Raw genomic sequence first — 22,478 nt, 5'->3', positions numbered from 1 at the left:
CTCCCATTTGGACTCATTAGGCTTTGTGCTGTGCTGGGCATGTCTGCTGGACTCTCTCTCCTGGCTTCACTGCCTCCATGTGCACTTTTAATGAGGGGTGTCTCTCATGGTGTCTCGTCTCAGGAACAACTCATTTACTGCTTGTAAATTTCAAATGAACTAGTTGGAAGAGGTTTTTTGTCACTTTTCTTTATTTAAAAACACTCTATGGTGCTGTGACTGGCAGTTGATCTACGTGTTGAAATAAAAAAAGGTTAAAAGTCTCCCTGTCTTTCTGTGGATTTCCAGGCATGGTAGCCCAGCGATTATCTGACGCTGAGTTAAAGAAGGAGTTGTCCACAGTGTGGCCCAACCTCTCTCAAAAGACCATGGACCTGCTGGTAACGCCGCATAAACGTAAGGATTTCACCATTATCTACATTTTTAACTTGGCCGAGCCGTGTCACACAATCACCTAAATGGCTCCCCTTGTCACAACCTAGTAACTCAATTATGTCCATAACAGAACACCAAAAGGCATGGGAAGTGTGCATCAGTGGTGGCAGTATTATATGCTGTTGCATGGGGGGTGAGAATGGTGTGTGAGTGTTGTAAAGTGCATGAAATAAACGAAAGTGAACCGAGGAGGAACTAACGCTGCCATATGACCAAGCGGGTGCCTGCAGGGAGAGAGAGGGTGAGAGAAAATCCTTCACCACAAATAATGCACTTTACCTAATCTTTTCCTCATATTCACAAAGGAGTCATCAATAAGTACGTAATACTGAACTTAGCCATTATGGCTGCATTTATGCTATGCAAGGTGCCTCGGAGTTGCTCACCTCAGCCACCTCTTCTTCATCTGTCAGAGCCATAGACTGTATATAAAGATGGACAACACAACTCTCCAAAAGTGAAGCCAAAACGTCTCGATCGCCCCCTTGTGGCTGGCTGCAGTATAGGTCCTAAGCCCCGCACCCTCCATGTTAGTGGATGGGACATGGGCCAAATTAAAAAGTCCAAGGACACATTAAATAAATTTTACCCAAATTCTGTCATTTTAGGTAATTCTTATCATGCTGGTGTTTGTTCAAGTGTTAATTATTCTGATAAGTTTTAATTAGTTATTTAATGCCATAAAAACAAGGTGAAACGTCATGATTCACAGCTGAGATTGACTGTGGGGTGCTCGCGATTGGGTCGGGTGGGTGTGTGGGCCGGACCTCGATACCACGGCTCCATGATTACTGCGGCTGAATAGATTAAGCGTGTTTTTAGGGTTTACCGTCCACTGTTCTAAGACAAATTGACATCCACTACAGCAGCCGCTATTATGATGCTATTATGACTATGATTTTAACAAAGTTAAACAACAATTACTTTGTGAGCACAGAAAAAACGACTGCTGCCACAAAAATTTAACATTGCAACAGAGCAGGTACTTCACGTCACTGTAAATACCCAAAATCTGAATTTGTGAGCATTGAATTCAGATTTTGGGTATTTACAGTGACTTGAAGTACCTGCACTGTTGCAATGTTAAATTTTGTTGAGTAAACCATTGAGTGTAAAAAGACCGTCAGTTTCTCAGTTGTTTTTTTGTTTTCAATTCAGAGGATATTAAACCTTAAACCCAGGTATGTTTTAGGACGTTTGTGTCTTGTGCCATGTCACCCAAGCTTCAACACGCCAAATCAACTAACCTGGATTCCACCCAGGAAGTTTTTTCTGTCCCCAGAAAGTGGTGAGATGGCGTAAACCCAAGCCGAGCTTTTGGGTGCGTTATGCTAGTAATGCAACCCCTGAGAGATGACGAACTGAGATGAGATGACTTCACTCGAGGACATTTGTCAGACTTAACACAGCTCCCTCTGGAGCCACAAAAGGCTTTATACATGTTGTTTAGTACCATGTTGAGAATTCAGACAATAAAGATGCATGGAAAGTGACTGCAAACCAGCTTACCCTATTAGAAATTATAGAACATATTGCTTCAGCTAGTGCATTATGATCCATCATGACCACTGATATTTTGTACGGTCTCTCCAAAACATGTGTCAGAAGATGCATGTTCTACCCCTGTGTCTGTACTAAAGTGGTCCAGGATCAGCTTTTAACCAACTTTAGAGACCTCTGGAGCTCTCTTCAATATAAGAGCATTTGTAATTAAGTACAAATTTGAGGTACTTGTACTTTACTTGAGTCTTTTCTTTTCATGCCACTTTCTATGTCTACTCCACTACATCTTTTTACAACTTTTTATTTCACTCCAATTATTTGACAGCTTGAGTTACTAGTCACTTTACAAATTAAGATTTGTGCTTAAAAACATAGACAAGAGTTTATAGAATTACATTTTATTATGAATTAAACTACCCAGTGGTTTATACAAGTACAGCTGAAACGATGAGTTGACTAATCAATTAGTTGATTGACAGAAAATTAATTTGCAACTACTTTGATAATTAAGTCATTTTTCATGCTTCTCCAATGTGAGGATTAATAATATTTATTTTTTAGTAATGTTTGAGGTTTGTCTTGCATTGATTGGACCAAACAAGCATTGAGAAGGTCTCGCTGTGGGCTCTGGGTAATTGTGACGGCTTTTCTCACTATTTTCAGAACTTTTACAAGCCGACAACAGACAATCAATCGATTAATGGAGAAATTAATCGGCAGATTAATCCTTGAATGAAGACAATCAGAGTTCAAAATGAGCTCCACCTCAACCAACTGCATCAATAAGACATGAGATAATAATCTAATGATATAATGTGTTACAGTCATAGGGGACATCTTTCTGCATTGAGTACTTTTACTTTGAATACTTTATGTACATTTTCCTGATTAGACTTACACGCTTTTACTTAAGTAACATCTTAGGTGCAGGACTTTTACTTGTAACAGAGTATTTTTACATTAGTACTTATCTTAAGTGTAGGCTCTAAATACTTCCTCCACCACTGGCCCCAGGTGAGTACATGCATGTTAGTGTGTGAATACCTGCGTGTGTGTGTGTGTCCATCAACAAAAGACAAAAGACTGTGCAGTTGAGAGCTTTGCTTTTGCTGCCACCTTTTGGTAAGAACTGTGTTCACCACCTAACCACACAAAGGCATTTCCAGTCAGTTCTGTCGAGTTGCTTGTTTTGTTGACTCTAAAAATCTACATTAATCACTTACTTTGAATTTATCAAATCAATCACTGTAAGAAGTTCCTTTTCTTTAGACTGGATCATTAGGGAGACAGGCGGGCAAATAGAGGAGGGAGGAATGAGTCGGCAGAATTTTTCCCTCCTGTCCTTTCCTGTACTCTCCTCCCTCTTCACATCATTCTGTCTCACCTCCTCAGACAATGAGCTAACGGTAGGGAAGGTTTACGCGGCCCTGATGATCTTCGACTACTACAAGCAGAATCGAGCGAGGAGGCTGCAGCTGCAGCAGCAGCAGCAACAGAGCACGTCGGGCTCCCAGGTACAACATCTACACGCACACATGCCTGCACACTACACACACACACACTACACACACACACTCGTACACACAGACATGCACTGAAGCACACAAACATTGGACGCAGTATTGCAAACCTGTATGCATGCGCCCACATATATTATGCTTGCACACGTTGATACACACTTTTGACTGTATGCCTGCATGCATACACACATGCAAAGGAGATGCTTTTGTATCCACCAGCCATTCACTGGTGGATTACAAAATCTATCAGTGTTGTCAGTGTAAAAGCACCCATTGACTGGTTACCTGCTAAAGTGGCTTGTAATGAAAGCACACGTACCAGCCACAGCCAAAGATGAACCTGCATTTGGCTGCCGGCTGCTGGTTATTTGCAACCTTGCACAACTACCGTACAGGTGCATGTTTGTTATCGCACACACAAACACACAGATACACACAGATGTACTAAACACAAGCATGACTGCGGAAAAATGAATATTCTGGCCCATGTCTCCGTATCTGGGTGGCACTGAGCCCCCACAGTCAGACCTGGTACCAACAATATTCTGCCTGCTGCCTCTGGGCCTTCAGCATGTTGCCATCCGTCTCTCCTCCACAGTGCAAGGTCGGGGCTCTGTTTAAGCCATTGCTGCCTCTGACTCACATGCAGGAGAAAGATCTGCCTGTGATGTTAAACAGTGTGGAGCCTCCCAGCATGCTTCAGCCCAAATCCCATGCCAAGTCCCAGCCACAGACCAGACCTAGCTCCAACTCCCTCAACAATGGAGGCACACTGTAAGTTCAACGCTTCAGGAACTAAAACCGAAGTTACCGCATCAAGACTCAAAACCAAGTGTGACTTTACGAACATCAGCACTTTAAATCAAGGTTACAGTAGGTTTAGGTGTAGTTTACTGCTCACCATACCATAAACAAATAAGACTGAGGGCCAGATTTGCGAAGAAAATGGTGGTTTTCATTGAGTTTGCGGTTGCAATCTGCGTGTTATTCAGCACCTGATTTACTAAGAGAGCAGCAGCTCATTACACAGTCAGACGTTACTCATAAAATGATGACATTATTTAGCGTATGTATATAACTATGTCTGCTATCCTATATTTATAAACATGTTTATGGGAAAGTATTGTTAGACAAGGAAGGAAGCTTCTGCAACCGGTGAAGAGAGAGAGAGAGAGAGAGAGAGAGAGAGAGAGAGAGAGAGAGAGAGAGAGAGAGGAAGGAAGGAGCAGCAAGAATAGCAGAATATATAATCATCCTCTTAACATGTCTCCACCTATTATTTACGCAGCCCTCCCTTAAAAGTATCTGCAACGAGGAGAGAGAAACCCGGTGCACCTGCATCTGTTTGATGAATATAGTACGTGCGTTAGGGTCAGAACGCCTGGGCCTGAAACACCGGTGCAAAAGCCGCAGTAAATCTGGCCCTAGGACTTAAGCCTAAGTGTGCGTTTACCACACTTAAGACAAAAAGCTACCGTCAGGTTTATCACATCAAGACCAAACACTATGATGTTACACACAAATACGACAATATTAAGTAGGATTTACGACATAAAAACTAAGACCTCAGATTATATTTATATATTACAGGTACACTGCACGTACATCTGCAACTGCTATTATCTTGTTTACCAGGAACATAGGTCAAGTTTACAGCATCAAGAACATGTTCAGGTTGAAAGAAAAGAGACTTTATTAAATTAAGATCAAATTTACCACATAGGGCCAGAAATTCATCTTTTTTAATTATGACTGTGAACTAAAGGCAGATTTATGCTTCTCTACTATGCTTAGACTCCATAGCTACGTAGAGGGCATTGCCGTAGTTAAACTGTTACAACATGTGAGGGCGACTACATGAAAAGACCTTCTTGTGTTTTGTCCAACATGTTTTCAGTGATGTCAGTGTATCTTTTCTTCTACAGTAAGAGCAAATTGTTTTATATTTTATCTCACCATGATTGTCGCTCTCGTCCACGGCTCATGATTGCTTATAGTATAAGCAACATATCAGTATAGTGAACACTGATAATTCATGACTTATCAATGTGGTCACACAGTCAACGGGTTAAATTCTCCTCTGAACTATAAATCAATCTGAACGATCAAGGCCTCGATAGCAGGAACACCTTGAAAGAGAAGCATAAGTCTGGCTTAACAGTTGCAAAGTGGTCGTACTCTCAACTTGTAGCTGGTGACCATTTCCCACCCTGATCTGGAATCTGGAAGGAGACCTTCTCAAATCAGAAGGTTGCTACATTTACTACACGGGGGTTGATTCCAAGTTTGTCTGCTAAACTGTATGTATTTTGCTCCCTGGCAGTACACAAAGCATTTTTTTCTTCACATCAATACATTAAGCATATTGTATCATGGGTATAGAGAGCTGCTAAATCAAAGGCAATGGGCCTCTCATCTGAATCTTCTTCAGTTCTTACTGACTGGTGTGGATGTTCATATATTGGCTGTGTCAGATATCACTCCCTATTTACTAATGCACTATATTATCTTATTTTATATTATTTTATTCTATTCATTCTCTGTACTTTTAGTGGCCTGGTTTTATTTCATTTGACTGTGCCGAATTGTTTATCTTGATTTCACCATGTAAAGCACTTTGTAACTTTGAAAAGTGGTTTAAAAATAAGGTTTATTATTCTTATTAGAATTACTTTCCACCATTTCATTCAATTGACCTAATTCTCTGTGTTAATTTGTATGTGACAAAATCCCCACAATGGACAAAAAGTTATTAGTTACTATTTTCTGTTAAAAATCCCACAACGCAATGCTCCATCTTTTATATACACGGGGGGGAAATGATAGCAAGTTCCAAAATCTCAGTTTACTGCTCAGTGCTCACTATAGAGTTAACTACAAAGTGTCAGTTATATGGAGAATAGTGATTGTGGACAGTGGTTGAGGTCACATGTTAAGGTAGTCATGTTAGAGTCATCAGAGTCACATGAATTGTAGTGCATACCAGCATCCTGGCACATCCTGACACCTGTACCTTGGCTTAACGTCTTCTGTCTGGATGACCTGTTTGCCGTGTGCGCCATGGGCATCAATTGACAGGTGCCAAATGAATGCAAACATGGCCAACAGTGTTGTGCTTTAAACTGCCTGGGAAGGAATGTCAAGACAGCTTTGTAAGTGGCTGATAAGAGGTGTTGTAGACCCCCTTCTTTATTGAGCCATGGTCATTCCAATAAACGCCGGGGACTCCCCCGCCACTCAGTCAGAGCTAAAGACGCTATTTGGAGGAGAGCAGAAACATCCTCGAGAAACCTGCCATAAGTCCATTTGCCTTTGACTTAGCATTTATAGATATCCTATGACCTGGGTGACTGAAAATCTCCACAGACATCAGAACACACTGTGACATGCTGTCAAGAGACCACTACAGTGCAATGCTAAAATAGGTTTGAAATGGGTTTTCACTGTTTAATATACCAGAAATAATACTTACAGAACAATGTATATTAACGACTCTTGTACAATAATTTCAAGGTTTCATCCAACCCACTAAACTGTGCTCACACACAGTGTGGATACAGCACTGATGCACTAAATCATTAGGAATTAAAATGATCAAATGTCATCAAGTTATCATATGTAGTTCCATTTGGGCGCCTGCAGAATGTGAATGTAAACCTCTGACTTATAAGATTTACACTGCATTATTATTCTGCTGAGCTGTGGCTATAACACACACAGGCCAGGACACGACCACATCAAGGCACCATCTTCCTGGGTGGTGGAGAAACCCAAGGAAGCGCCCCGAGCTAAGACTAAGAGAACCATGTCCAGGGGCCCATCAGAGGAGACACCGGACACTGACGTCATTCAGGTACTGTAGACGGACACATTTCCGAGACATGCCGTGTATGTGAAACTGTGTTTTACTCATCGAAGACAGTACACAGTATATTCCGAATGTCTCTAGAGACTGCAGATTCTGACCGGCTGAATTATGTTCAGTGCCAGGATGTTCAACGGAAGTTAGAATACTGTACAAAAAAAAATGTAAATTAAAAGTACAAATTAAAGCAACACTTTGCTCATGTATAAACTAGGTTAACTGAATTTTGCAAATGTCACTGAAATTTTCAAATAGAGGCCTTTATTTACCTCAATTGCAGAGAGAATCTGGCCTTTTTTTTGAAACAGGGTTATCTTAGAAACAGGCCATTATTTCTATGTCTTATCATATTTTAGTAAGAAGCCTCCCTGTTTTCTGATCCGCTCCTGACTACTGCGAACTCAACACTTCCTCAATATCTGTTGTGTTGATAAATTCAGTATAATGTACATTTCCACAGCACTAACTCCATTAGTACAACAACAGAGTCATGTCGTACTGTCATGTCATGCTTCTGTCAGTAAAGCTCAACGCTTCCTGCACAGACGTTTCATATTAAAAGCCTTCCAGCATTTTTATAGGGCATAATCCCTCCTGTTCCTGGAAGGCTTTTAAGATGAAACATCTGCTGCTGCATTTGTGTTAAAAAGAGAAGGTGACAGCAGTAGAGTGGTGAGTATGAAAAATAAAGAGGAAAACAACCAAGTCCATCCCACCCTCACACACCAAACGCTAATGGTATTGAGTGTGTGTGTGTGTGTGTGTGTGTGTGTCCAGGAGTCTTTGGAGATGAGGAAGATGGAGACCAGTGCCAGCAGTATAATCCCAGTCCCTGGCTCAGGTCTGGAGAACCAGGGCAGAGCTGCTTCTATGCCTCGACTCAATGCTGAGCTGCAGGTAACACCTCATCTTCACTTTGGAACCTGATTTTCATTTAGTTTTAGTCTTGCGTATTGTGTGTAGTAATGTTTCAGTCATGTCCTTTTTTGCCTAGTTTCCATTGATAAAACTTCAGTCTAATTTTTGTTGTGCATTTTAATGTTGTGTTGTTCTGATCTATTGATCTATATTGAGTTTAGCAGAAAAGACACTGTGCCCCTTAATAGCAGACTGCAATGGTTCACAGTGCCCATGTTATTCTGCTCTACAGTTATATAACCGATGGACTCTCCGCAGTAAATCCAGTTGTCATTCCCAAACTCTCTTGTTCTTGCTCACTTTGCATTATCACAGCTACCTGTTTGCTTACTGAATGTGAGATGCTGCTTAATAGTGCAACAGGTCAATCGGCTAAATCAAAGAGATTATTTGGGCAGCAGGTGATACTGTTTCACTCTTCAGGAGTATAAAATGTGTGATACAGGTCACTGAATAAGGCGTCATTAAAATAGTAAATAGTTAATTTGTCCATTCATCTGTACTGGCATTCTTTTTTCAGTTTTTTGTCTCACTTCGGGTTGTTTTTTTGTCATGTTTTTTGTTGACAAAATGAACAGTACCCCACACCTACACCTCTGAATTCAACTTGGAAACACAAACATAACCACTGCGTTTGGAACGTATTTTCTTTAACACAGCTAAACATTCGTCGTTGTCCTGCTGCAGAATAAATTTGGGGCCAATCCTACGCCTCCCTGATGGTATTGCATGATGGATAAGTATCTGCCTGTATTTCTCAGCATTGAGGACACCATTAATCCTGACCAAATCTCCAACTCCATTTACAGAAGTGCAGCCCCAAACTTGCAAAGAACCTCCACCATGCTTCACTGTTGCCTGCAGACACTCATTATTGTACTGATTTCCAGCCTTTCGGCGAACAAACTGCCTTCTGCTACAGCCAAATATTTCAAATTTTGACTCATCAGTCCAGAGCACCTGCCGCCATTTTTCTGCACCCCAGTTCCTATGCTTTCGTGCATAGTTGAGTCGCTTGGCCTTGTTTCCATGTCGGAGGTTTGGCTTTTTGGCTGCAACTCTTCCACGAAGACCACTTCTGGCCAGACTTCTCCGGACAGTAGATGGGTGTTCCTGGGTCCCACTGGTTTCTGCCAGTTCTGAGCTGATGGCACTGCTGGACATCTTCCGATTTCGAAGGGAAATAAGCTTGATGTGCTTTTCATCTGCTGCACTAAGTTTCCTTGGCCGACCGCTGCGTCTACGATCCTCAACGTTGCCCGTTTCTTTGTGCTTCTTCAAAAGAGCTTGAACAGCAGATCTTGAAACCCCAGTCTGCTTTGACATCTTAGTCTGGGAGAGACCTTGCTGATGCAGTATAACTACCTCGTGTCTTGTTGCTGTGCTCAGTCTTGCCATGGTGTATGACCTGTGACATGAAACCGTCTTCCACCACCTCACCTTGGTAGCAGAGTTTGGCTGTTCCTCACCCAGTTTTAAGCCTCCTACACAACTGTTTCCGTTTCAGTTAATGACTGTGTTTCAACCTACATGTGAAATTGATGATCATTAGCACCTGTTTGGTATAATTGGTTGATCATACACCTGACTATAATCCTACAAAATCCCTGTGTTAAGTATACCTATAAGAATTGGTGCTGGTTTGAAGGCAAAGGGTAGTAACACCAAATATTGATTTGATTTAGATTTGTCTTTTGTTCGCTCACTTTGCATTTTGTAAATTGATAAAAATAAACAATTATTTGTATTTTTGAAAGCATTCTTAGTTTACAGCATTTTTTCACACCTGCCTAAAACTTTTGCACAGTACTGTATATACATATATATATATATATATATATATATATATATATATCTTAAGATCCCAAGAAATATAATAAGCTCCTCATTTCCTGAGTGATGTTGATGTTGATCGATTCATGCATTTAAATTGCATTGCTTTCACAGCCCAATCGGAAGAGCTGTTGTTGATCCTAGACTCACTGCGGAGGAGAAGTCTACAGTAATCTGATTAGATCCTGGCAGGCTGCCAGCTATTTGTCCCAGTATCATTTTTCTCCTGCTGCCAACCAAAAAGATGATAGTGGCTCCAAATGGCTATGGGCCCAAGATTCAGTGGGAGAGGAAGACGGTAATTGGGTTACTGTAGAAGAGAGAGAATCTGGAGTGGGGGATTAATGAAAGGATGTAAGGAACGAGGGCGGGAGGTTACCTTGTTGACTTGCCGTCTTATTTTTCTCACCTTTTGGAACAGAGGGCAGGAAATCCTTTAGCCAATTCAATTAATGCTTGCCTTTTGGAAATTGCCTGCTGCTGGAGTATAATGGGAACTGTATCATGCAGTCAGAATTCTGGGGCTCCATCCTCAGGCACAGCAGTTTATCTGTCACTCTCGCTAGATTGCTTTTCTCTTGCTTAATTTGAGCTCAGCTTTGCCAGGATCAGGAGATGACATGTTCTCCTCTTTAAGATCTTTCTGTGCTGTGGTGACATGGGAAACCTCAATGAGTGAGTCAGTCTGGCCTCCTGCCCTGTTCACAGTGAAGTCGAACAGAAAGCAAAGCCCACACTCAGTTTCTTTTAACCCCTCTGATATGGGACTTAAATCCCGTTTTTGCCGTTTTATCACCTTTTAATACCGAACGTGCCGAACAACACCATTTTTAATATCGACCCCTCTCCAGATAACAAGCCTGGCAGGCAAGAAAAGAAGAAATTGAGGCTGATATGTTCTTAGAGATATCTGTGAGAGTCACAGAGGCAAACTCCAGGATGTGCTGAAAGAAGCAAACGTCATAAAGACAGTACAGGATCCAACTGAAGATTATTGTATACAAAGTACTTTTTCTGAAGTAGAGGAAGTACAGTGTTGAAGTACCTGTGTTTCTAGGTTATGCAACTTAATACCTTTTTTTACTACACGATTTTTAGCTGACAGATGTAGTTGGTACCACTCCACCTCCTGTACTAGTTCTGGTTTCCTCCCTGCCAGAGAGGTGATGTTCCACGTCCCTAGAACCCGTCTGCAATGCCAGGTGTCAGCACGCCTACGTCCCCACCTTTTACTGTCACCCGACTGGCAACGCACCAGACACTAATGCCTATCCCTATGGGTGGTGGGCCCACAGGCCAACGACTCCATATAGTTCTTAATGGCTGTGCCCGACTGGGCTCCATAAGTCAAGGCCAGGCTTCCATAAGTCAAGGCCAGGCCTAGAGAGGGGTAACAAAGAGGGGTAACAAAAGGGGTAACAAAAGCATATATGTTATAAAGTAATTAGATTCAGGATCTCCTGCTTACTTACTTGTTTAGTTATCAATAATGTCGCACTCTGAAATGGGGTACTCAATACATTCACAGTACATTTACTATGCATACGATGCTTAATTACATTTTGCTGCTAATACTTGTGTGCTTTTACTTTTTGTTAAGGTTAAATGGAGGAAAAACTCTTCCAAAAAAGAGAAACTCTTCGGAAAAAGTATTTTTAAACACTGAATATTTGAAATGAGCTATTTTTGAATAATGAACTTGTACTTAAAACCACTATGTTCAGGGTATGAACATTTCTGACTTTGGCGACCACCAACGGTGGTATCAAAAAAGACATACCGAGCAATGCTCGCAACTACCTCTTCTGTACTTAATATCTATAGAGCATCAATTTTCAACATGATTTTATCATTTTTCTATAAACAAAAAGGCTATAATTATCTAACTCTAAAACTCTATACATAGTGGCTTTAAGTAAATATTCTACAACCACAAACTGTATCTGTAATATTCCTTATCTCTTTCTCTGCTGTTCTTTCTTTCTATTTGTCTATTTGTATTTATCCCTCTCCTGCATAACAGCGGAGCCACTCACGCCACTCTCCAGGGATCCATCTAGCTGTATGTACACGCTGTCACACAAAATACATACTTGTTTGTGGTTTGACATTGTGCGGTTTTACCTGGTCCAGCTGGGCGAACTCTTAAATCCACAGTGCCAGTACTGTATGATCAAATCCAAATGAATTGTCATTGTAATATCGTGACGGTAATGTCAGATGATCACATTAATATCACAATACAACTAGGTGCAGTGTTATTTTACATCATTAAAGTCCCTCTTTGCACTTTGTACTCTCCAACTTTGACACCCACCCAGTGGTAGTATCAGGAAAGACATGTTGTCAGACTGCACTGCAATCAGTGCTGTATAGTTAAACAAATGGCTAGATTTTAATCAATCGATACTGCATGTTTGGTGATCGTATATTTCCATCTTCATATGATAACACAGTGGAAAAATACAGGGTCCTGGCAGGGCAGTAGTCAGGCTTTTGAGAAATACTGAGGTCATGAGTCAGTGGTTCTGCCCCAGCTTCCCCAACACAACCCCATCTTTGACATTATTGACCATGTATGCAATTTTGGTAGAGGATACTAAATTAATTCTACTTTAAATCATTTTGCTGTCTTGTTTTGATACAGTCCAATTTTAAAGTGTTTTTTTTTAAATATCATAATCAGCCTTCATAAAATGTGTTATACATATGTCATCATAGATTGACTGAAAATGACTGGAGTTCTCAGTGGTAGTTACTGACGGCATGTCGTGCTTGATGAAAACCTTGTGTCAGACATGATTCTCATTGAGCTTCTTTGTCTCTCTCCCTCCTCCCTCAGTCTGTCCCTGACGCCAGCCCTATGAAGCGCTCAGCTTCCACTGTGGCCCCACAGCGTCCCCAGGAGGTGAACCTGAGGGATTACACCCTGGAGAAACCTAGCCAGGACCGACCCCACCACCATCACCACCACCACCGCTGCCACCACCGCAGGGACAGAGACAAAGACAGAGACAGAGAGAAGAGGCAGAGGTCTTTGGATACACCTCTGGGTGGACAACCACCCAGCTCTGCTGGTTAGTCAGCACTTGTACGCACACCGTCTAGAAAGCCCAGTAGACAAATACACCCTGTATCCCGAAATACCATTTGTTGGATATTTACTACTAGTTCACCAAGAAATAGACCCACACATGAACGAGCAAAAAGTTTACAGCATGAACAAAGTGTGCACTAACAAGTGTTACACCCTGCAGTGCTTCACAGCCCTTATTTCATCCCCGTCTTGGCAACGTAACCTCCATTCACTGTCACCACTGTTTAAAGGACGGACACAGCAAATCAAAGCTCATGCTGTAAACTTTTTGCTCATTCCTGAAAATGACTGCTGTGAATAATATAGATTCTTCTTTCTTACTGAACATAAATAAATACCTTGACAGAAAGACTGGCACCTTTATGAACCACATTCTAGACACCAAAAGACACAAAAGTCAGGACTCTAATACCATCTAGAATAGAGAAAAATCACCTTTCACTCTGCAATATTGTCCTCCTCCACAGGTGCAGCAGGAGAGCCAGCGTCTGACCCAGCCGCCTCCAGAGAGCGAGCCCACGACCGCGGACGCTCCCACGAGAGGAAACACCACCACTCCTCGGCGGACAAGCAGCGCTACTACTCCTGCGACCGCTACTGCAGCCGGGAACACTGCCACACCAAGTCTGCCACCGCCAGCTGTGCCGTCTCCCCTGGTGAGGGGCAGGAAACCAGCAACAAGCAGGTGGGAGGGCACAGGCGCGTAGAGTAGGGCCAGGCAAGGCAATGCTGCTCATGATAGTAATGAGAGTATTCATTTAGACCTGTGTGGAACCTGATCAAAATGATACCTCGTTTTACGGCAACGTGGTAGGCGTGAGTGGCAAGACGACCTAATTAGAAATAATAAGTTTACATCTGATGTGATGAACATTTATCTGTAGTGGTGTTCAGTTCACCGCTGAGATCCATCAGCCGTCCCGACAAACGAATACTATACCCCCAGCTGCTGACACAAACAAAACACAGACTTCTAAGTTAGTGTTTGTCTTCAGATTTAAGTGGCTTATGTAACCAATTATAATTCTGTTTGCATAAAAAATAACAACTGGCCTAAACATGAAATTTGTTATTGATATTCAATTCAATTCAAAATGTTATATATGTGTTCATTCTTTTAATTGAACTGAATTTCATTTAAATGAAACAGCCATTAAAACAAAAATAAATGTATTATATATCGTTCAGCAAGACTGCAAGAACAATATGTAATTTAGTATTTTTGTGCCACAGAGCTCCATTGTTGCCCAAAAACTAGTAAAAACACACACTGTAGTTTATTTTGACCCAATCCCACACACACACACACCGTCTTGCTGTCTGAAATACTTGCTAGAGCACCAAATGAGGTTGGTTCATACGAGTCTTCCAAGTCAGATTGCCCAAACTATCAAACGGCCTGAAGAATGCCAGGTGCACGTTTTATGCGATTTCATCATTAGCACAATCTACTCCCCTAAAATTGCCTGTGAGGCTACCTGCTCCGATCTGTGTGTGGACAAGTTTAATTAAAAAACATGTTACCAAAGACCAAAGAGAAATATTTCACACTGCAGAGCTTCAAGTCCTGCTGTCGGATAAGTTCAGCACCAACATAGTGGTATTAGAGGACCCAAAACAATTAGAAAATATCAATAGTACAGCTGTCAGTGACGTGCCATTAGAGCAGTGCTGTGCTGTGACAGAAATAAAGAGGGAGTGTTTTAACATAAGGACTCTAAATAACATCTCTCTGAAGCAAAGTGGCCCATGAGTAATGTGATAGGCGGTCATGTGGCAGTCACGGAGTTATTAGATGAGAGAATATTATGGCCAACAGTAGGTGATGTTACACTGTTGGATGTAATAACATCAACAAGATCCTGAATAAAGACCCTGAGGCTTATAAGAAGCTGTGTCGAAATCATAGACATTGTATATAAAGATGGCCGACGCGTCTGCACTTCCAAATCTGAACATTGTAGGTGAAATATATTCATAACATGCCGACATCAGGATCACCACACAGAGTGCCGCAGTGTAAACCGGCACAAATAGGAGATTCTGCCCCTCCTGCAGGTTTACCACCACGAAGGCCTCAGGGTTCAATAAGCAGGATCAATTCCATGATGAATATGTTCTAAATGGGTGAGGCACATTGACCAGAGGCGTTTTTGAATTCAAGCTTACCGTCAGACCTCTATATATCTGCGCAGATGAATGACGCAGCGGTGCAACCTTAGACCGGCATGGTACAGATAGTGTGTTAACTTGTAATGCAGGAGAGAGCTGAAAGGGAAATTGAATGCAGACCCTGTTGAGGTAGCACTGCGATCCCTCTGCATGCTCTTACTGCTGCTTTCTCCTCTGTCTGCCTTCAGTGCAGCCTCTCATGGCCTTTCACTTCTTCTCCCACTTTCTCTTTTCACCATTTTTCCATGCATTTTGTCTGTCTGTTGTTACCTTTCCATTAGTGCTTGTTCTTTCGCTCTGTCTTCTGTGTCTGTTTGTCCTCTCTGCCATCTCCCACGTCATCACATGTCACATGTTGGTGTCTTTCCTTTCCTTTTCCTTTCCTCCCTCCGGGCGACCCTGTCCCTGTTTCCATCCCTTTTCCCCTTTCCTCTCACATGTTTTCCTCATCGTTCTATCGTTTCAAATTGCTTGTCCAATTTTCATCTAGGGCAGTGGTTGGGTTAGAGGCAGTCCAGTGACACTGAGCTCCAGTTCTAGCACGCCAAGCCGCGGACGTCGGCAGCTCCCCCAGACCCCCCTCACCCCGCGGCCCGGGGTGGCCTACAAGACTGCCAATTCATCCCCCGTGCACTTTGTGTCCAGCCCGGCCTCTCTGAGCCCCGGCCGGCTGAGCCGCGGCTTGTCGGAGCACAACGCCCTCCGGCACAGCGGCTCCCGCCACTTCCCCTGCCCCGTCACTCGTATTAGCTCCGAGCCCTTCCTGGGCCGGGGCCATGGCGAGGCCCTGGGCAGCCTGTACAGCAGCCTCCGGGACCAGCTGGACGTCTTCCAGGATGCGGCGTCACTGTCCAGCCCCCGTGCCGGACGCTCATCTCGGACCGCACTGCCTTGCATGATGGGAGCCCTGCCTCCCGCTCCGCAGCAGAACCTTGGGGTGCCCAACGGGTACCACTTCAGCTTCGGGGGCGGCACCAGCCCAGGCTCTGGCGTCAGGGCAGCCAGGTATTACCCGGAGGCAGAGGAGGATGAATGGTGCTAGCATGGCTTTAAAACCAACCTTTTTAATGCATTTTTGAGGAAATTGTGATGAGTTTTATCATCTTCTTTGAAGGCTTTAGTTTACATTGTCACTGTGTGTGTTTTAATGCTGTATTTTAATCCTAACTTGCAGAGCTAAGGTTAGGGAGAACAGGGAGAAAGCTTGAAGTGGGTAACATTTGAATGTGAACAAGTGTCGTCTTTATCAAAGGGCACGTAGCATTAGGAAACAGAAGAGTAGGCTTTTTGGCCGATATCAGATGTCTTACAGTAGCCGTCCTTGATTTGCTTTGACCTCAGTGTTTCGTTGACACCACCACATTGACACTCAAACAGCATTACATTATACACACACATATACACAGACTGTACATTAAGATGATAATATCTCCTGACTTTGGATGATAGATGGTAGACAAACCGCCAGACCTGCTGTGTCATTCACAACCTCAGTCTGTATTTCAGGGAAACCATTCGAGTAAACACAAAGTGCTGACGTACTTTGCTGCTGCTTTGTTTCTGATTACTGAGCAGTAAAGCTTTCACATTAAAGCCAAAAAAAAAGAAAAAGAAAATGAGGGTCTGCGCCTGCTGCTTTGCTTCAAACAGGATTCTTCGATGGGAGTGGGGGAGAAAACTTAAAGCTGCATTGATTGCTTTTATTCCTGCCATTTGAGGGCAGCGCAACATGCTGTAAACACGACATTGACATCTTATAAAGTTGATAAGGCTACCATGTTAGCAAACAGTAGCCTATCTACACACACAGCCGACACAAAGCAACAACAACAGCATTCATTCAAGTTTCTGACCACCTGAGGTCATCAAGTACTGACTCATCTTTCAGCTCTGTTTGTGGGTCTCCGCCACATCCCGAGAGAAATATCTGGCTCTTTAGCTGCTAAATGCTCCACTATGTTCACCAGCTAGTCTCTTAACTGTGCTGCTGCTGTTTGGTGCTAAGCAGGTAGCATGCGGTGGGGTTCATCACTGAAAAACCAGGTTGATGAGAGCGCTGAGACTGAATCAACACAATACACTCGTGGTCTGTCAAACCAAACCGATGAGCTGAGAAACGCTAAAAGGCTCCGTAGGCGAAGGGCAACTCGCAACATTAGATTCTTACTAAGTCTGCTAAGTTTTATAACCTCATCATGATCTGTTCTGTTTACCAAGCGGAGTTACTCATGTGCACTTTGCTTACTGTAGCCAGATCACTGCAGAGACCCGCTTCCCCTGTGTTCACCACATACACAATGACAGAAGAGGCACATGCAAAAGAAAGTTTTTACAGCTAAAGACCACATTCAACATGAGTTTTGTTCCCCTTATCAGCTGGTTAACAATTTACCTTCTTCCACATTATTATTACAACCAACAGCGCAACATACTGTATAATCTGTAAGCAGTTAGTTATTGATTCGAACAGTAGCTGAAGGTTTGACGTGCGTTTTGAGTGTCGGTGTGGCGGTCTCAACAGACAGTGATGGCAATGCAGTCATGGAAACAGGACGAAAAAGCAGGTCAAGTAGTTCAGTGAAATGGTAGTTTTTAAACTGTTGGAAAACCTCAAAGACGTTATGACACTGTACAAACAGCCGCGTTGTCGTTTAGTTTATGACTCTTACCATTCCATGACGACGCTTAATCCTTTACGACATTCCCTTTCGTGTCAGTCGAGCAGATGGCGACGATCGCTTTTTGTCTGTTAAGCGTCTCTCGAAACCTTCAAGAGAAAAAGCAACAGCATCGGTAGTGAAACCGTACCCGAGTGACTGATTTCTTTTCTATACAGATGTCCTTGTAGATGTTCTCTTTTCATTGTGTGTATTTTTTTGTATGACATGAAAAAAAAAAAAAAGAGGTGTGTTTTCTGTGAACTGCTTACAGTTTGCCATCGTTTCAGGTCTAACGTTTCTTACAGAGTTCTTTGCTATGTTTTAAGACAAAGTGCCTATCCTTTTAGATATACTGTAGAGAAAAAAAAAAAGATGCAATGTCAACTGTTTTCTAATGCATCCACACTTGAGTAGACGTTCAGTCCGTTCTGTATGTAGCTCTGCAGGAAAACACGTTGGAAAGCCTTATCTGCAAGCAGAGAAACGATACCCCACAGTACGCGTGAAAGACAGGAAGCATGATCACGTCTCTGGTTTTTATATAAACCATAAAGTCATGTACGGGCAGGGAGCACGAATTGTGGAAAGCGCTATGCGAGCATTTAACAACTATGAAAAACTGCATAATTATATAAATCCAGTTACATTAATGCAAGTAACACGTTGTGCATGTTTAGATGGTAGACCTGGTCAGCTACCTGCGACGACCACCTTGTAGAGTTTCTTTTATTTATTTATTTATTTATTTATTTATTGTATTATTTTTTTGGTAAGAGAATGTTTGGACGGCAGAGTGTGTGTGTTGGTCAGCTGGAGCCTGAAGGCGTGGGGGGGGCGCACTTTCTGATTTAGGACCCAGCGTAGCAACGGATGATCCAGTGAGACTCTTCATGGGTATTTCAAGCGAGATTGTGTGTGTGTGTGTGTGTGTGTGTGTGTGTAAGCATCGACTGTTGTGGATACATTCTACATTTCTGGGTCCAGTATGTTGTGTTGTGGTGTGTTCTTTTCTTTTCATACTCTCCATAGATACCTGGCAAAAAATCGATGTTGTAATGTCATGCCAAGATGTTTCCAGCAGCTACTGTACCATGGAGTTTGACAGCAGGAAATGTTAGAGCGCTCTACTTCATTCATATTAAACATCAGGCTTCGGTGTCAGAATGGAAAATGGAAATGGAATTTTCTTTTTTTTTTTCTAGAGCTGGTTGTAAAAGAGGCAAAGTGACGAACCACAATACACTAGCATTATTAGCTGTGTCCCTGTTCCATTCCACATGCTAACTCATCTGCCAGAGCAGATTCGTCTGGTTCCCAGGCTAAATGAATGCAATGCAGGGAAACTTTCTTTTAGAGAGACGTTACAATATGGCACTCGCATTGTCGCTAAAGGTGAGACGCACAGAATAACAAAAGTTGTTTTTTTTTTTTTTTTACTAGGACTCTGCATATAATATCTGTAAACTTTTTAAAATGTGCTTATTACATACAAAAGTTCAACCCAGGATCTCACAACAATGGAGGAGCTACTCGCAGCTGTAAACACATTTTAAGAAATGAGGCTTGAAGAAGCTTGAAGATCTTGGACAACAACAGGTATTCAACAGTATTGAATTTTTTGCTCAAGCACCTTTTGCTCTGTTTTTGTTTAACTTAATTGGCAGGGTCATTCCAAATCGACTGCTCATGCAGTCTTTGCTAGTCCAAAATGGTAAAGTACTATGACTTATTGTATCTTATCTGCAAAAAGAATAGACTGGCTTTTGTCCCATTATCGATACTTAATGCTTATCAATATATTTGTGATAAGTTAATATTAGTCAATGTAGCTCTAGTACACTCTGTAAACTGTTAGTATGTTGTAAGGACGTGGGACACAACTAATATGTCAATATACACGCTTTTGATTGAAAGCAAGAAGTCGATGCTGCCTTTTTTTGCTGGGGCCTGTTCAAACGCATTCTGGGAAATGTAGGAAATTCCTTTATAGCTGAAAGTACAATAGAAGCAGGAGATGAGACGGATGGATGGAGGGAATCTTGTCTTGCTGGCTCAGCTGTATAAAACGGCGCTAAATACTGACACTGTAAACCAAGTTTAAAATTTAAAAAAAAATCTCATCTAGCTCTGTGAGACTGGAAACGAATGTAGTTACACTCCAAAATGCCACAGATGGATCTGACAGCACTGGAGGGTGGATCTTACCTGCCCTGCTGCCTCGCTGATCTCTGCTTCCGCTGTCAGATTTCTACAAATACAACTTGTATCAGTCACAGAGCTCTGAGGGACTGTCCGTTCATGCCTGGAACCATGTCTGAACTGGATACGTAGGCTGATTTACACACAAACAATGTTTGTTATATGCAACTTGTACTATGATACACGCAACTAGCATCAACATCAGCTCGTCTTTATTGAAATGTTGATCTGTTGCTGTGCTTTTCCATCATGGCGAAAGATTTGAACCTGATTGGGTGGTATAGAAGGTATAGACTCTGACCCCCCTCAGCGGGTTATTAGGGGGAAAAGACAGTGGCCTTGTTTAACCACAGCGACACACTTACAGGAGCCGGGTATAAGCTGAAGACAAAGAGAGTAGGGCTATGCAAACAAAGACAAACCCATTTCTTCATCCGTTCTGTCCTTTCACATGCTGGTCTCTTCAGATTCAGGCTGCAGCATGATTGTGACCAAATGTTTTATAGAAAATGCTTTTGGAAAAAAAAAAAAAACAACAAAAAAAAACAAAACAAACAAACATCCAAACTAAAAAATACTTCAAATGCAGAAAGGCACAAAGTGTAAACAAGAAACCGATAGAATATTTAGGATTACAGCAACTTTATGCGTATATTTGCATGCATAACATTTACCCACTTCGGCGATGTCAAACGGAAAGAAGTGTGTCCTGTTCGGCCACGATAAAAGGGTTTTCATGAATCAACCTCAAATACTGTCAAAGTGGTTCCTTTTTGTCGAAGACAGGGAACACGTTCTTCTGCAGACGCATTCCTCATTTCGTTTTGTCACATTATGGCTGCCGTTTTTTGAACTATGCGGCCTCTGTATGGTGTCAAAGGAAATCGTAGCTGTGTGGCCCGACCGGCCGCCGAACATTGGAAGCGATCCAGCGTCCTTTTCTTTCTGCAGTACCATTGGCAGCGTAGATGTGGCTTTGTTTTCCTGAGAAAATACAAATGTTTGCATGTTCTAACAATGTATGTGCATGTAGAAAAACAAAAGTACTTTTAGATACCGCGTGTTATTTTGTCGTTGATTTTTAATATTTGATATAAACTGTGGGGTTTGCTGGAAAGACAAATTTCTATTAAAAACAGTATTGAACCTTGCTGACGGTTCCAGCCCCATGCCGCAGAGCTGGAACATTCCTTTATTTGGGTCTTGGGATTCAGTGAAATGTTTTGTTTTGCCTGATTTTATGTGTCTCAGCCAGACTTTGAATTCTGCAGTTGTTTCTACATTAAACATTTTTGTATGATGCAAAGTTCCTTGAAATAAAAAAAAAGAATGAAACAAAAGTGCTTCTGATTGCCTGAATAGTGATGAGTGTTGGGATGCAGCTGTATGAGGAGGACGTTCACTCCACTGTCTAGTGAACTGAGTCTAGTTCAAATCCTGTGTTGGAAAGCTCCAGGAAAAAAAGCTAGTAAGTAGACCTTGAGGTAAGAGTATTTTATTTATGACTTTATTTCTTGTCTTTTGTTCAGCAGGCGTTGTTTTTTTTGGGGGGGGGGGGGGGTTGCCACTTGGGGGAAGCGGAACAAACACAACACCAACATATCACCTTGGAAAGTTATTATTCGTATAGCAAACATGTTAGCAATGAACTTATCAATACATTCAGCAGGAGTTGTGTGTCCACCTGATAAATCTGGGTCCAATATTCACTTTCCTTTTAGTTGTCTACCAACTCCTCAGAAAAACATCTAGCCGGTTACATAGTGTGGCATTTAGGTGCTAAAGAGCCAGTCTGCTGTTTGGTGCTGGGCAGACAGCTGCACGCTAGAAACAAGGTAGATGAACAATGAGACTGACTGAAACAGTGAAGTTGCAGGCCCCAAAACCAAAAACACTGAGCTCAAAGATGCTCCAGCGCTCCATAGAGACGAGAGGAACCACAGTCTTTTGACCGATCAACCATTGTTTAATCTGAAAGTAAGCATTAGTGCAGCTTTAAGTTTAAGAGATGACACTATCAAACATTACTGCGATCATTACAGCACAAAAATAGCCCAAATGAATGCTCACTGGCGATCCATTCAGTAAAACTAATGACAAGTCAAAGACGATGGGGTGTATTTTTTTCTAAATTGGGTCCAATTGGGACAGAGCTGTGTCTGACATCAGTCCCTTGCTCACTACTCCCTATATAATGGACACTCAATAGTTTACTCAATAGTTTATTCAATAGTGACAGCTGTAGAGTCACACCACCCATGTAGTGCACTATATCG

General features: G+C 42.2%; 1 protein-coding gene across 1 annotated transcript in view; it reads left to right on the top strand.

Annotated features, from left to right (window-relative positions):
• Positions 1–16,385, top strand: part of cacna1ba (calcium channel, voltage-dependent, N type, alpha 1B subunit, a) — a 123,283-nt gene extending 106,898 nt beyond the window's left edge. The window contains exons 43-51 of the mRNA XM_070903653.1: positions 289–396; positions 3,331–3,452; positions 4,057–4,232; positions 7,179–7,311; positions 8,101–8,220; positions 12,098–12,136; positions 12,917–13,151; positions 13,639–13,856; positions 15,834–16,385. Coding sequence (XP_070759754.1) covers positions 289–396; positions 3,331–3,452; positions 4,057–4,232; positions 7,179–7,311; positions 8,101–8,220; positions 12,098–12,136; positions 12,917–13,151; positions 13,639–13,856; positions 15,834–16,385 — 1,703 coding nt within the window. The remainder of the gene's footprint in view (positions 1–288; positions 397–3,330; positions 3,453–4,056; positions 4,233–7,178; positions 7,312–8,100; positions 8,221–12,097; positions 12,137–12,916; positions 13,152–13,638; positions 13,857–15,833) is intronic.
• Positions 16,386–22,478: the final 6,093 nt, after the last annotated feature.

The sequence above is a fragment of the Enoplosus armatus genome, chromosome 4 (assembly GCF_043641665.1).
Source record: "Enoplosus armatus isolate fEnoArm2 chromosome 4, fEnoArm2.hap1, whole genome shotgun sequence".
Classification (NCBI taxonomy): domain Eukaryota; kingdom Metazoa; phylum Chordata; class Actinopteri; order Centrarchiformes; family Enoplosidae; genus Enoplosus; species Enoplosus armatus.
The sequence above is the reverse complement of the archived record's forward strand: the minus strand, read 5'-3'. Positions and strand labels throughout refer to the sequence as shown.